The sequence below is a fragment of the Lethenteron reissneri genome, chromosome 22 (assembly GCF_015708825.2).
Source record: "Lethenteron reissneri isolate LAM-NWPU_2019-01 chromosome 22, ASM1570882v1, whole genome shotgun sequence".
Classification (NCBI taxonomy): domain Eukaryota; kingdom Metazoa; phylum Chordata; class Hyperoartia; order Petromyzontiformes; family Petromyzontidae; genus Lethenteron; species Lethenteron reissneri.
Window position 1 is genome coordinate 11,435,442 of NC_083800.1, and position 12,066 is coordinate 11,447,507.

The 12,066-nt window shown below is 45.6% G+C and overlaps 1 protein-coding gene across 2 annotated transcripts in view; it reads right to left on the minus strand.

Annotated features, from left to right (window-relative positions):
* LOC133345632 (drebrin-like protein) overlaps positions 1-12,066 on the minus strand; it is a 99,304-nt gene that overhangs the window by 25,298 nt on the left and 61,940 nt on the right. For both annotated transcript variants that reach the window (XM_061556566.1, XM_061556565.1), the window contains exon 7: positions 8,161-8,312. In XM_061556566.1, the coding sequence (XP_061412550.1) occupies positions 8,161-8,312 (152 nt within the window). The remainder of the gene's footprint in view (positions 1-8,160; positions 8,313-12,066) is intronic.

Here is a 12,066-nt window from a genome sequence, read left to right on the forward strand (position 1 = left end):
TCCCTCTCTCTCCGCCCCCGTCCCCCTCTCTCAAGCTTTTACACCTTGCCACTCACCGTTGCCACTCATGGACATGCTAATTTCTCTAACCCCTCCCACTCTCTCCGCCGACGCCCCCCCTCTCTCTATTTAAGGCCTCGACACAGAGGCGTAGTTTCTCTGTGTTCCTATGTTTGTGCTCTCTCTATGTATCTCTGTGATATCTGTCTGCTTATATGTCTGTCTATGTTTCTGGTTCTGTGTTTTATCTCTCTCTCAAATTTTAGCATTCTCAGGAAGAACGTAATCAACCAGATAGGGTGTTGACTGTTATGTTATCCGACTCTCTGTTGTATTACATTACATTTCTAAGTATACTAGATTTGTGTTTCTATTTCATTTATACCTGATGATGATTGCTTGTGTTGCAATCGAAACGTCGTATGCTAGTATTTAATTTAATTTATTATTTTATCTTTATATGTGACTTTATCGAAAGAACCAAAGAATAATTCCTGCAATCACGAAAGCTCCAAATTAAGTCTGCACCAAATTCACAGTGGCTGTGTGGGACCTTAACCATTTCCCATTCCGATGCTGTACGTGTATGTACTTGTACGTCATCAGTTTTCCTTCCCATTCCATTCTAATGACGTGCGTGTATGTGTACATCATTGGAAGAAAAAATACAAATCTTTATCGGTAAGTCGTCAGGTCGGAAGATGTACCGAGGCTCCCACAAAGCCATGCGGGAGGGCGTGTGGCATAGTTTGGTGCCAGCTATCGTAGAGTGTGGTTCGTGTGTCTACGGTTCTCTGCGATGGGCGGTGCACAGGACCCACCATGCACACTGCAAACGTCTTGGAACGGGAAAGGGTGAACAACAAGGATTGCTGCTGAAATAACCTAAGCACTATTAATGTCACGAGCACTTAAAAAAGATTGCGGTTATTGCTTCGTTACAACTGGCTGTAGCGTGGATCGGTTTTTTTAAGTTATTCACAGACATGTCATGTTGACAAAATAATTCCTGTTTTAAAACGTGACTCTGTGCAACAGGAAGTTGTGACTCTCATCCAGCAGATGGCAGCACAGGATAAAGAGAGGGTCTTCACTGCATTCGTATTACTGTCGTTTGTTGTCAATGCAAAAAGTAACACAACAATGTATGAAGCCAGGAGAATGACACTCTAAAAAGAGTTTCCAGCCAATGCATTGTCTAATATTGATTTACGTTTGCAATATGTTCTATTCCACACGTGATAGTGTTTTCGTTTTTGTTCCGATTTCGATTTACTTAAATGTTGTAGATTTGAAGTTTTCGTGACTGCGGTTCCACCTGAAGACGGAAGCTTGTGTGTCGTCGTGATTTAATTTATAAAAATGTTTTACCTAAGTGACTTTACCAAAAAAAACGGAGAGTATTCATTGCTGTACTTTCTATTTTATTTGTTTCGCTTTTGTAATTTAGATGACAGATTTTTTTGCAAATGAGACTACGCCGGTTCTCTTGAGTTTTCACCTGGTTAAACAAAACAAACTTGAAACGTGGCCACCCATTAAAGAGTCCTAAGTACAAAGTACATACCACGCATGCACATATCGTTTTACTTCTACAGCATGGTATTAATCAGCAAGGTGGAGCGGTGGTGCAATGGTGAGCGCACTGCACTATGAACCAGAGGAACCGGAGTTCAATGCCTGGCCACTGCCACCGAGTACAATCATAAACCATGGGCCCCGTTTGGTGGCATAGGTCTGCGATTCGTCACGAAGGAGGTAGAGAGTTGGTGGATTCTATTGGATAGCCAACTGTGAAGTACCATTGGAGGCAGCACAGAAAGCGGGCTGCTGCTCTGTATGAATATGCATGGAATCTCTGGTTTCTTGGCACAATCTAAAATAGTAAAAAAAAACAAAGTACCACACCAACAGAACTTTTTCAGCAGGGCCCTCTGGGTAAAAGGTACAGTGAGACTATTGATAATATAATATTACACATCTTTAAAATACCACAACTTAGTTGTTTGGTATTTGACTTTAATTAAACATAAAGTGAACACGTGCAGTAAGTGCTTTTGTGTAAGTTCGAAAGATGTATTAAAGTGTTAAAATTTGTATTTTTAAGTTGAGTGTTTTAATACCTTTCAAATGCTATTTAGATTACCGTTTCAGCAGTCGTTTAGCTACTTTATTTCAAAGGTGTTCCAAGGAATATGGTTATACGGAACGCGACCATCCACATCGATACCTGGTTATGAATTCCAAACCCACTTCAAAACTCGTTTCGTAAGGTGGTATTGAAAAGTTTCGATGATCATTGCACACTATTATTGCATTGAATAAATATATATTTAAAATATTTCAATTAAATGTATCATCATCCGTTCGTAGACTGGATGTGGTAGTGCATGCCTGTATTTCAGCACTTCTGATTAGCATGGTTGGCTACGTACGAAATGAGTTCAACGTTATTTAGATTATTTTGCGGATATAAATGTCCACAAAAGCCATTTTGTCGAGCAATCATTTCTGGTCAGGTCGCTTCTGAAAAATAAGTTAATACCTCAGTGGGCTTTACCTGGTTATATAAAAAAAAAATTGGTTTACTTTTATTAGTAAATGTTTTCAAGTGATTTGTTTACCTTTGTGATACTTTGCACTCCTATCGTGTTTGTGCACTGTGTGTTGTTGTAAGGTTCTGACTCGCCCCTACAGGAAATCTGTGAAAAAGAGCTTTATTGCTCATCGGATTCTTCCAGTATAAATAAATATTCTGCTTCTGAACGTACATACAATACACTTTCGAAGGCAAGATTTTGGTGGAAAACAGGGATTTAAATGCGCCGTAAACGTTGGAACTTGCTGTACTGCAAAGTAGCCAGGAGATGGCAGTTGCAGCGAAGGGTTTCATGACCCATCTCAAGAATGTTCTGGGCTGGTCGGTGCTGCTGCAGCGACTGGCGTTTGACTCCCGGTCGCTTTAATCCGCGAGTTAAAACTCCTGGTCGGGGTGTATCCCAACTCATCGTTGTCCCTGAAGTTAACAAAAATGAGTTCCACGCTGTCAATGATGACGACGGTGCACTAGCCATGACAGTGTGGGGTGGGGGGGCAGCCACGTTTGGGAGTTGGTGGCGTGCCGTTCGGGAACGCTTCCCGCTGGGCATTGTTTAGATTACCGACGGGGTACGTGAAAAACAAGCATAGGTTTTACCCTTTGTGGAAATAAAACAGGAGTGAAGCTGTTCAAAAGACATCAGGTCTGCATTAACCACACATACCTCTGGCAAAACATGCATGCACCCCATATCCAGACACCCATGCCTTGCAAAAGGCATCTATTTGGTGTTTGAACATCCTAACACCTGCTTTATTGCCAGAAAGGGTAAAACCCATTCTTATTTTTCATCATTTTTTAGATACTGGCAAAAAGGTCCCACCGGGTACGTGAAGCTCACCCCCATATTCACCACACATAACAGGAGTTCGCGACTGAACTGTGTTTACAGTGTCCGAGTCCGCGCCACGGAAGGACCAGTGCTCTCTTCGGAGAGTGGAGGCACCACGTCACCTTTGAAAGGCAGCATCGTTCACAAAGACGATCAGATCCCAAACCCAAGGCTCTCACTCTCGTCTTGGTTTATCGACCTGCATCGCTGGAATAATAGACATCTTGTCCGGCGGCGTGCCAAACTTTTTAAGAACACTAAATTACAAATCAAGTTCAGTTCAATCAACGACTGTATACGTACAATCACTCGGTAAATAGTATTACTCTTAATTGGTTACCTTCCCCGAGGGTTGTTTTTATGGCATGAAGGTCATTAAGAATTATATTCTAATCATTTAACAGCCCTGATGGAAAACGAATTAAAATGAGAATTACTTGTTTGTCGCCTTTAGGACCCAAATAATTGTAATTACATGGCTGTTAATCTTTTTGCGTTAAACTGTGTTTTTTTTAAAGGCCTAAAACTGTTGCAAAGACTTCTCCAATCAGGTGGCGCTGTGGCAAAATACTTGACTCGCAACCAGAAAGCTGCAATTTAGAATCGTGAGCGTTACAGGAATAGTTTTCAATTAAAACAATTGGAGAAGGAAACTAACAGGCCCGTCAACCTACAATGCAAGCAGTGCAGCGTAGTCGAGGCAAATATATTGCTGTAGTATGCATGGACCCTCTAGTTTGCTCTCCGCCTTGAAAATCCCGCACTGATCGGTAATATGAAGTTTGGTTAGACAATCTCCACAACCCACACCATGGGCTGCAGCACTTTGCGTTAAACAGTGGAAATGTGGAGACACTGAAAAAGCAAATAAGTAACACGATGACCCAGACCTGCATTTTAAAATCGTCAGAAATTACCTTAAAGCAATGTCGAGAACTATCGTGGTGAGGTATCCAAGCCGACCATCTAGAATTAAAAGTCCCCACACATTCCCATCAGCTTGGAAACCCATAATAATACCAAGGATTGGTGAATATTTTGACGGCAACCCTTACGGATCCACTGTTTACAAGCGGAAGCCAATGAACTGCAACGAAAACATGGGGAAGTGTAAGGAGAATTTGCGTTTAGTCGCGGGAAGACAACTTCCATCGATAAGCTTGCACGACTGTAATTACCTTGGAATTATACGGTAAGAGGTATGTATAATTGCTGCTCGCACTTGTTCAACCACCATAAAAAAAGTATCGCCAAATTACACTAAATGCAATGTCATTAATTTGTAAGCGTGGCTCTAAAAAACAAAAGCTGAGTGCTGCTGGATTCCTAGGACTCAAAACCACATAAAATTACATGTGGCTCTAGGTCTTGTGATTGATCTGTCCATATTTCTACTTTTATTATCATCATTAGCATAACTAATATAATCACAATCGCATTGTGAAGGCTGGAAAAAGGCTTCCGCACGACAGCTGACTGGCAAGTCGGGGGTTTGTGGATAATGCTCGCCAATGAAGGGCAATCCCAGCGCCGGATTCGTCGAGGACTTTCAGAACCTCCGGGAAAAAAAAGCCTCGATGAAAGTCCCGCGACCCAACTTTGGGATCGAGTGCAAATCTAACCAAAGAGGCACACAGGGGGAAAGCAACCTGGGACCATGTCAATGTCCACAATGAACGCCCGACCACCGATCCGGTTTCAAGCTTACCATGTAAGCAAATGGCCGGCACTGCACCATTCATTGAGATTATTTAGATTATTTTGGTGCTATAAATGTCCAAATGATGGGCCACTTTGTTGAGCCATTATTTGTGGCCAGGTTGCTTCTGAAAAAGAAGTTAATACCCCAGTGGGCTTTGTCTGGTAGGATGGGGATGGTTCAGTTGTATTTATATGTTTTTCGGTGATTTCTTAATCTTTCTTGTACTTTGCACTCCTAGCGTGTTTGTGTATTGTTTGTTGTTGTAACATTCTCAGTATTAATACATATTCTGAACCGCATCGGAGCATCACACGGCAGGTGTGGCCATCTCCTGAACGGATGGAGAGGTTGAGAATTGCCCACTGTGGGAATGCAGTCACCAGTCCTCAAACCGTACCCGAAGCTGTGTAAGTACGCCACTGCCAGCTGCAGCTGCTGGTATAATACCTACTATAATCACCCAGGAATGTCCTTAACGCTCGTGACGTCACTCCACATCGACCAGCCCCCCCTCATTAATAATCATGAGCAGGTGACGTCACTCCACATCGACCACCGTCTCCTCATTAATAATTCATGAGCGTCAGAACGTCACTCAATATGCAGAACCACCCCCCTCACTAATAATCATGCGCAAGTGACGTCACTCCACGTCGACCAACCACCCTCATTAATAATCATGAGCAGGTCACGTCACTCCACATCGAACAGCCCCCCTCATTAATAATCATTATAAGGTGACGTCCTCCAAATGGACACCCCCCTCTCCATTAATAATAATTAGCGGGTGACGTCACTCCACATGGGGGGGCGAGGCGCCTCCTCCCCCCTCCTCGGCGTCAACTTACAACCCTCACTACGAAGGCAGAACCCTCACGTCACGCGATCTCCGTAACGCTACTTGAGACATCAAAGTAAAAAGGACGTCATGATGAACACGGAATAACCTAAAAATGAAATAGGTCTGTGTCACCGCGCCCTTACAAATTGCACACGAATGGATGCAATGAATATCACGTCGCGGTCTGCTTTTCGCTCGCAAGTTTCAGATTTACTGCAATACACCCGTCCGTCCTTGGACGGGCAAAAGGCGAGTTATCATATAAATCACTACGGTACTCCGAAGCACAGGCCCAGCTCCTCTCAGGAAGGGGGGGGGATGGGGGGTGTGCCCAGTAGAACTATTACATGGAGGGGGGGGGCACCCCGTTACACTGATATACCACCAAGGGGAGAGTGAGCTGGGGTGTGGGGGGGGGGGCAAAGGGACGTGTGGGGGCACAGGATCCAGCCCACCCCTAGCGCCAGCACCGAGAACTCCTGAAGCCTTCCGCTGATTCGCCAACCTTGACACAAACACGTGACCCGTTGATGGAAAATCTCCGTACCATTTGAAAGGAATAAGAAACGCTGGAGCGTACAAGTCTCTCTCCCTCAGGTGAGGGCTTCGACTGACACTTGGGAATTTTCTTTTTTTTTTATTCACCTGGTTGAGGGGTTCAAACTCAGCTCAATAATTCCTGTGAGGTCACGTAAACGGGTGCAACTTTGAGAGGTAACCCCGCCACGCCACAGGAACGTGGAATTTCCACAAGATGAGCACTGAGACACTTTGACTTGACATGAGACGCATCATGAATAAATATAAATTACTTATTCTGGAAACAAAAAATCAGCCCGCTGTTTAAAAGCTGTACTGCAATTGAAGTGATAAGCCAAAGTGCCTCCCTGCTGAGAGGAGCGTTCTGCACGGCTCATCTCTCTCTGCTGGCAACCCCTAAGCCAATGGGTCGAAATTTCTGCATTCATTAAATAGGTGAAGGCATAGTCTATTTCCAGGGCAAACCCACAGCGCGACAGAACTGTGATACTTGCACTGGCAACGATGCACAAGCACAAATAACAAAACCTGACCACATCCGTCAATAACGGTGTCCTTGAGAAGAATCATAAATATGATGGGTGACGTTTCAGGAAATAGTCCATCCACTCTCCTCCTCAGTCTCTACTATATAAGGGCCACTGCCTGAAACGTCACCCATTGTGTATATCCTATTGTGTATATCCTATTGTGTCAATCACCTATTGTGTATATCATATTGTGTATACCCTATTGTGTCAAACACCTATTGTGTATATCCTATTGTGTATATCCTATTGTGTCAATCGCCTATTGTGTGTATCATATTGTGTCAATCGCCTATTGTGTATATCCTGTTGTGTATATCCTATTGTGTCAATCACCTATTGTGTATATTCTATTGTGTCAATCACCTATTGTGTCAATCACCTATTGTGTATATCCTATTGTGTATATCCTATTGTGTCAATCACCTATTGTGTATATCATATTGTGTCAATCACCTATTGTGTCAATCACCTATTGTGTATATCCTATTGTGTCAATCACATATTGTGTCAATCACCTATTGTGTATATCCTATTGTGTATATCCTATTGTGTCAATCACCTATTGTGTATATCCTATCCATCCGGAACAGCTCTGAACAAGGGATGCACTTTGCAAAGGACTCCCTGCGTCTCCTGACCCCTCCCCTGTCCCCCTCCCCCTCCTTCCTTCCTCTCACCCAACCCCTCCCCCCTCCTCTCCCCCCCCCTCCTTTCATCCTTTCCTGTGTAACGACAGTTCAATTTTAATGTGCAATTTAATTGAAGGACTGTGTGTTGCCTTGGTGTGGTCTTGGACTGTTTTTGCTGTTGTTTTTCCGTCTAGCCAGAAGCTTAGGAATTGGCGCACTTGTGCAATTTGAACTTCTATACTTAATCTATTTCACATATTTATTTTTACTGATTTTATTACCTTTCCTGTTGTCTATGTACGGTGTGAAAGAAGTCCAACATACATACTTTGCATTCCTATTGTGTTTTTGTATCCTTTGTTGTTCTAACTTTCTGACCCCGTGCCCCAACTGGACATCTGTGCAAAAAAGAGCTTCATAGCTCCAGGATAAATCCTGCTTTTTCCCTCCTCCCCCCCCCCTCCCGTGCGTGCGTCTGGCCCCTCACTTGAGCTCGTCGATCTCGCGCGCCTTCTCCAGGAAGCGCCGCTCCCGCTCGCCCGCCTCCTGACGCTCGCGCTCCTGCCGCTCCTCCTCCTCGCGCTTGCGCTGCTCTTCCGCCCGCAGGCGCTCCTCCTCCTTGCGCAGCTTCTCCTCGCGCTGCTCGCAGAGCCGGGAAACAAAACGACCGCGGTCGATCAACTCCCATCGCGTGGCGGTGCCGCGCGCCCCATCGCATCGTCGCGAGAACCCCAGCTCAAAGGAGATGTGGGCAGCGCTGGCCTCCGTTGGTGGTAGCATCGAGCCGGTGATGAATATTCTAGACCGCACGAATCGTAACATGCGCACTGTCTGCTTCACAGTGGACGTTTAAAAGATCCCGCGACGTCACAAGACAAGGGCAGGCCACGTGCGCCGCAGACACCCTCCAGAATTTACTTAATTCGTAAAAATTATCTGACAAAAATCACTTCTTTGGGTAAAACCACAAAGCAACATCGCCCACTGCCGGCGGACTATAGCGGTCTGTGAAGTTTTGGGCAAGAAAAATGGCGTGAAGGCCGAATGTGCCAAGTTATCTTTCAACAAATTATTTGCCCAAAGCACAACGAAGCAAAAAATAAACTGACATTCGTAAATAAAATACAAATATAATTGTCAAAGTTTCTGGCAACGGCCCTTCTTCATAGCACAGAGAGAGTCCAGAGAGATCGAGTGGATATGGTTTGGAGACAGCGCTTATCACGGTGCGGCCTCATGAGAATTAAGTTTTCTGATGACCAGATTTTAAACAGGCACAGTAATAGTTACCAAAGAGTAGTTATTTATCATCATTATTTAAAAGATGGGGGAAAGTCTCTCCACGGGGCAGGCAACTGTTGACGTCCCACGAAACGGTACGCATTTTTATTGACCCTGCAGAGATGCCAAGATGGGGTTTTACTCGGAATCTGAACTCGCAAGATTCCAGTAAAAAAAACGCCCATTCATCCAGGAAAACCTCTTTTGTTTATTTAAGAAGTGTCCCCCTGCAGTGGGATCTTGTCGCCAAATCCTTTGCGGGAAAAACGTTTTGTTCTGTGGGAAGGAAGCCAGGTAAGGTAGCTGAGGGGGAAAAAATCCACGTACACAAGACAATGACTCGAAAGGATTTGCACAGATGAGTTGGTATCCCACTATATATACTGTTGTCGCTTGGCCACCTTGCAGCTCAAGCGGGTTAGAGGGAGTTACACAGCGCCCAATACAATCTGCGTGATTCGCCATCCATTTACCTTGACGGATAACGGATTACAAGGCACGAACCATCACGCGCCTCATCAACTGGGAAGCCAAGTTAACAATGGCCACTTGTTGTTCACCAGGAATGCCTCACCGAGTGAAGACTTACAGTGCCATGTGACGCCACCTGTTTTGGAGTGTGTTAAGGATTTCATCCGCACATATTGATTTTGGCTTTGGGTGTTAAATAATGTATAATCTACTACCGTTTCCCAGAAAAAGCAGGCAGACTGGTTAAGCTTCAACAAAATGTAAATGAACGTCGAAGTGAATTAAATATATTGATATTTACAGCGTTAAAACTTTAACAAAAGTGATATTTCTGTCACGGTGATGCTATGGGGAACGTGGCGGTGAACAGGCGAGCACACTCCGCTGCAATACGAGCACAGCGCCTGTCTGAAGCTGGTTTGGATTCCTCAGAATAAAACTTTCTGGGACCGACAACCGAGCACTGTGTACGATCATTGATGTTCTATTTGTCTAAAGGTTGAGCCTCGTGTTTTAATTCATGACATCATGAGTATCACAAATGGGCACGTATGTATTCATCATGCTCAAAGACAAATTTTCCCTGTATAGCCTTAACAGACTTTCGGGGCAAGTGCCTGAGCGAGCACCTATAAAGGCTGGCACAGCATACAAGGTGGGTGGACAACATCATGCACTGCTGCCTTTGTCTCCCCAGTGGCGATGTTTACACACCACACCAGATGCCTCAATTGAGGCTGAGTCGACCTAGGGGAGGCCCAGAACCGGTTCAAATAATCGTCACCGGTGTTGGCCGTGAGCGGGAAGCGAACTTGGGTCGCTGGGTTAGTAGTGCAGTGGGCTCACCACGAAGCCACCAACCCCCCTTATGTACGTATACAAAGGCATAGATTCCCGGTATAGCCTTAACAGACTGTTGGGGCAAGTGCGGTTAGCGAGCACCTACGAAGGCCGGCACGGCACACGAAGGGGTGAGAGTGGCCAACACCACAAACGCACGAACGCACAAACGCATGCACGCACATGAGATCACAGCACTTTACCCTCTCTGGGGGGGAAATAAACAAGTTGTTGTAGCTAAAATAAAACTGTTATAAATTATATTTCTCGTAGCGGCTTTTGGCTGAAAGTGAGGAAGGTGGGGAGCGGGGAGACGCGTGTGCGCGTGTGCACATGTGCACGTGTGAGCAGTCTTTGAGGCGTTTGACAGTGGGGAGCGGTAGTGTAACGGGCAGCGCGCTGCGCTACAAACCCGGCGACCCGAGTTCGATACCCGCTCGTGGCCAACACCGGTGACGATTATTTGAAAAGGTCCTGGGCTTCCCCTAGCTCGCCTCAGCCTCACACTAGTAGCTGGTGCGATGTGCAAACGTCACCACTGTGGAGACAAAGGCGTGGTGCTGGCCACCCACCCCCTCGTGTACCGTTCCGGCCTTCATAGGTGCTCGCTAACGGCACTTGCCCCAACAGTCTGTTAAGGCTACACGGGGGTGGGTGGGGGGGGAGTCTTTGTCTTTGTAACGAGGCATCTGACCTACAGCTGCCTCATCGCCGCCGGGCTCAATCAACGCGGACGATTTAACGCGTCGTCGACTCAAAACGCCTCCCCCGTCGCTCACACGCTGCCCCCCCCCCCGCTCCGTTATTTATTTGTGTTACCGCCGGGCCGCTCACAGGGCGCATGGCCAATTCTGGGCCAGAAGCAGTAAAATGTTAAACCTGGTGGAGCAACACCGGCACAGCGTCCTCATCGGTGCCGCCCTACCGACAAAGAGGTCGTCGTCTGTCCCATCGAATGGGCGATAAGGCGCGACACGTTTCAGCAGCCATGAAGAAGGCTGCCGTCTCTGGTGTAGGCCAATCGGCTTCAAAGACAATGCCCATATAGTATCAGAGGTTGTTTGTTTGCATGTTCACCACAAGTACTGTGTGGTTAATGCAGGACTTGATTCCTTGCAAAAAGGAATCTATTCGGTGTTGGAACATCTGAACACAACTCCTGTTTTATTGCCAGAAAGGATAAACACCTATTCTTATTTTTCACACTTTTCTTCTGTTGGCAGCTCTGAGCCACTGGTGGCAATTGCGCATTCCCACGACGGAAGTCAGTCTCCGTAAGTCAAACCACTTCTGGACGACCTAAAGAGCAGCAGCGACGATGGGCTGAGTCAACCAAAGGACTGTAAGGGTTAGACAGCTTAACTGTTACGTATGTTTGTTTGCGTGTATGTACGTTGAACTTAATTTCGCACCGTACGTAGCCGACCGTGCTAATCAGAGGTGAAAGGAAAGGAGAACTAGACGCAAAAAGCAGTGCTAAAGAAATGAGTTTTCAATCTAGATTTTAAAAAGTGTACAGCTCCAGTGGCTCCCTAATAAAATCGAACTGAGCAGTTGGAAAATAAGTTGTTGGCATTTTAAGCACTTGCGTCTGGGAGAGATGCTGGGAATTTGGCGTTACAACAGAATAAGAAAATAAAAATAAGTAATAATTTACATTAGCAAGGGGCATCCGTAGATCCCAATGCGCCACCACGTGTGGAAAGCAGGAAATAAACAAACCCTGCAGGGTAAACGGCCATAACTAGCAGGGAGGGGGGGTAAAGGCCAATCTAGAGAGGTGAGTTTTCAAGACAGACTT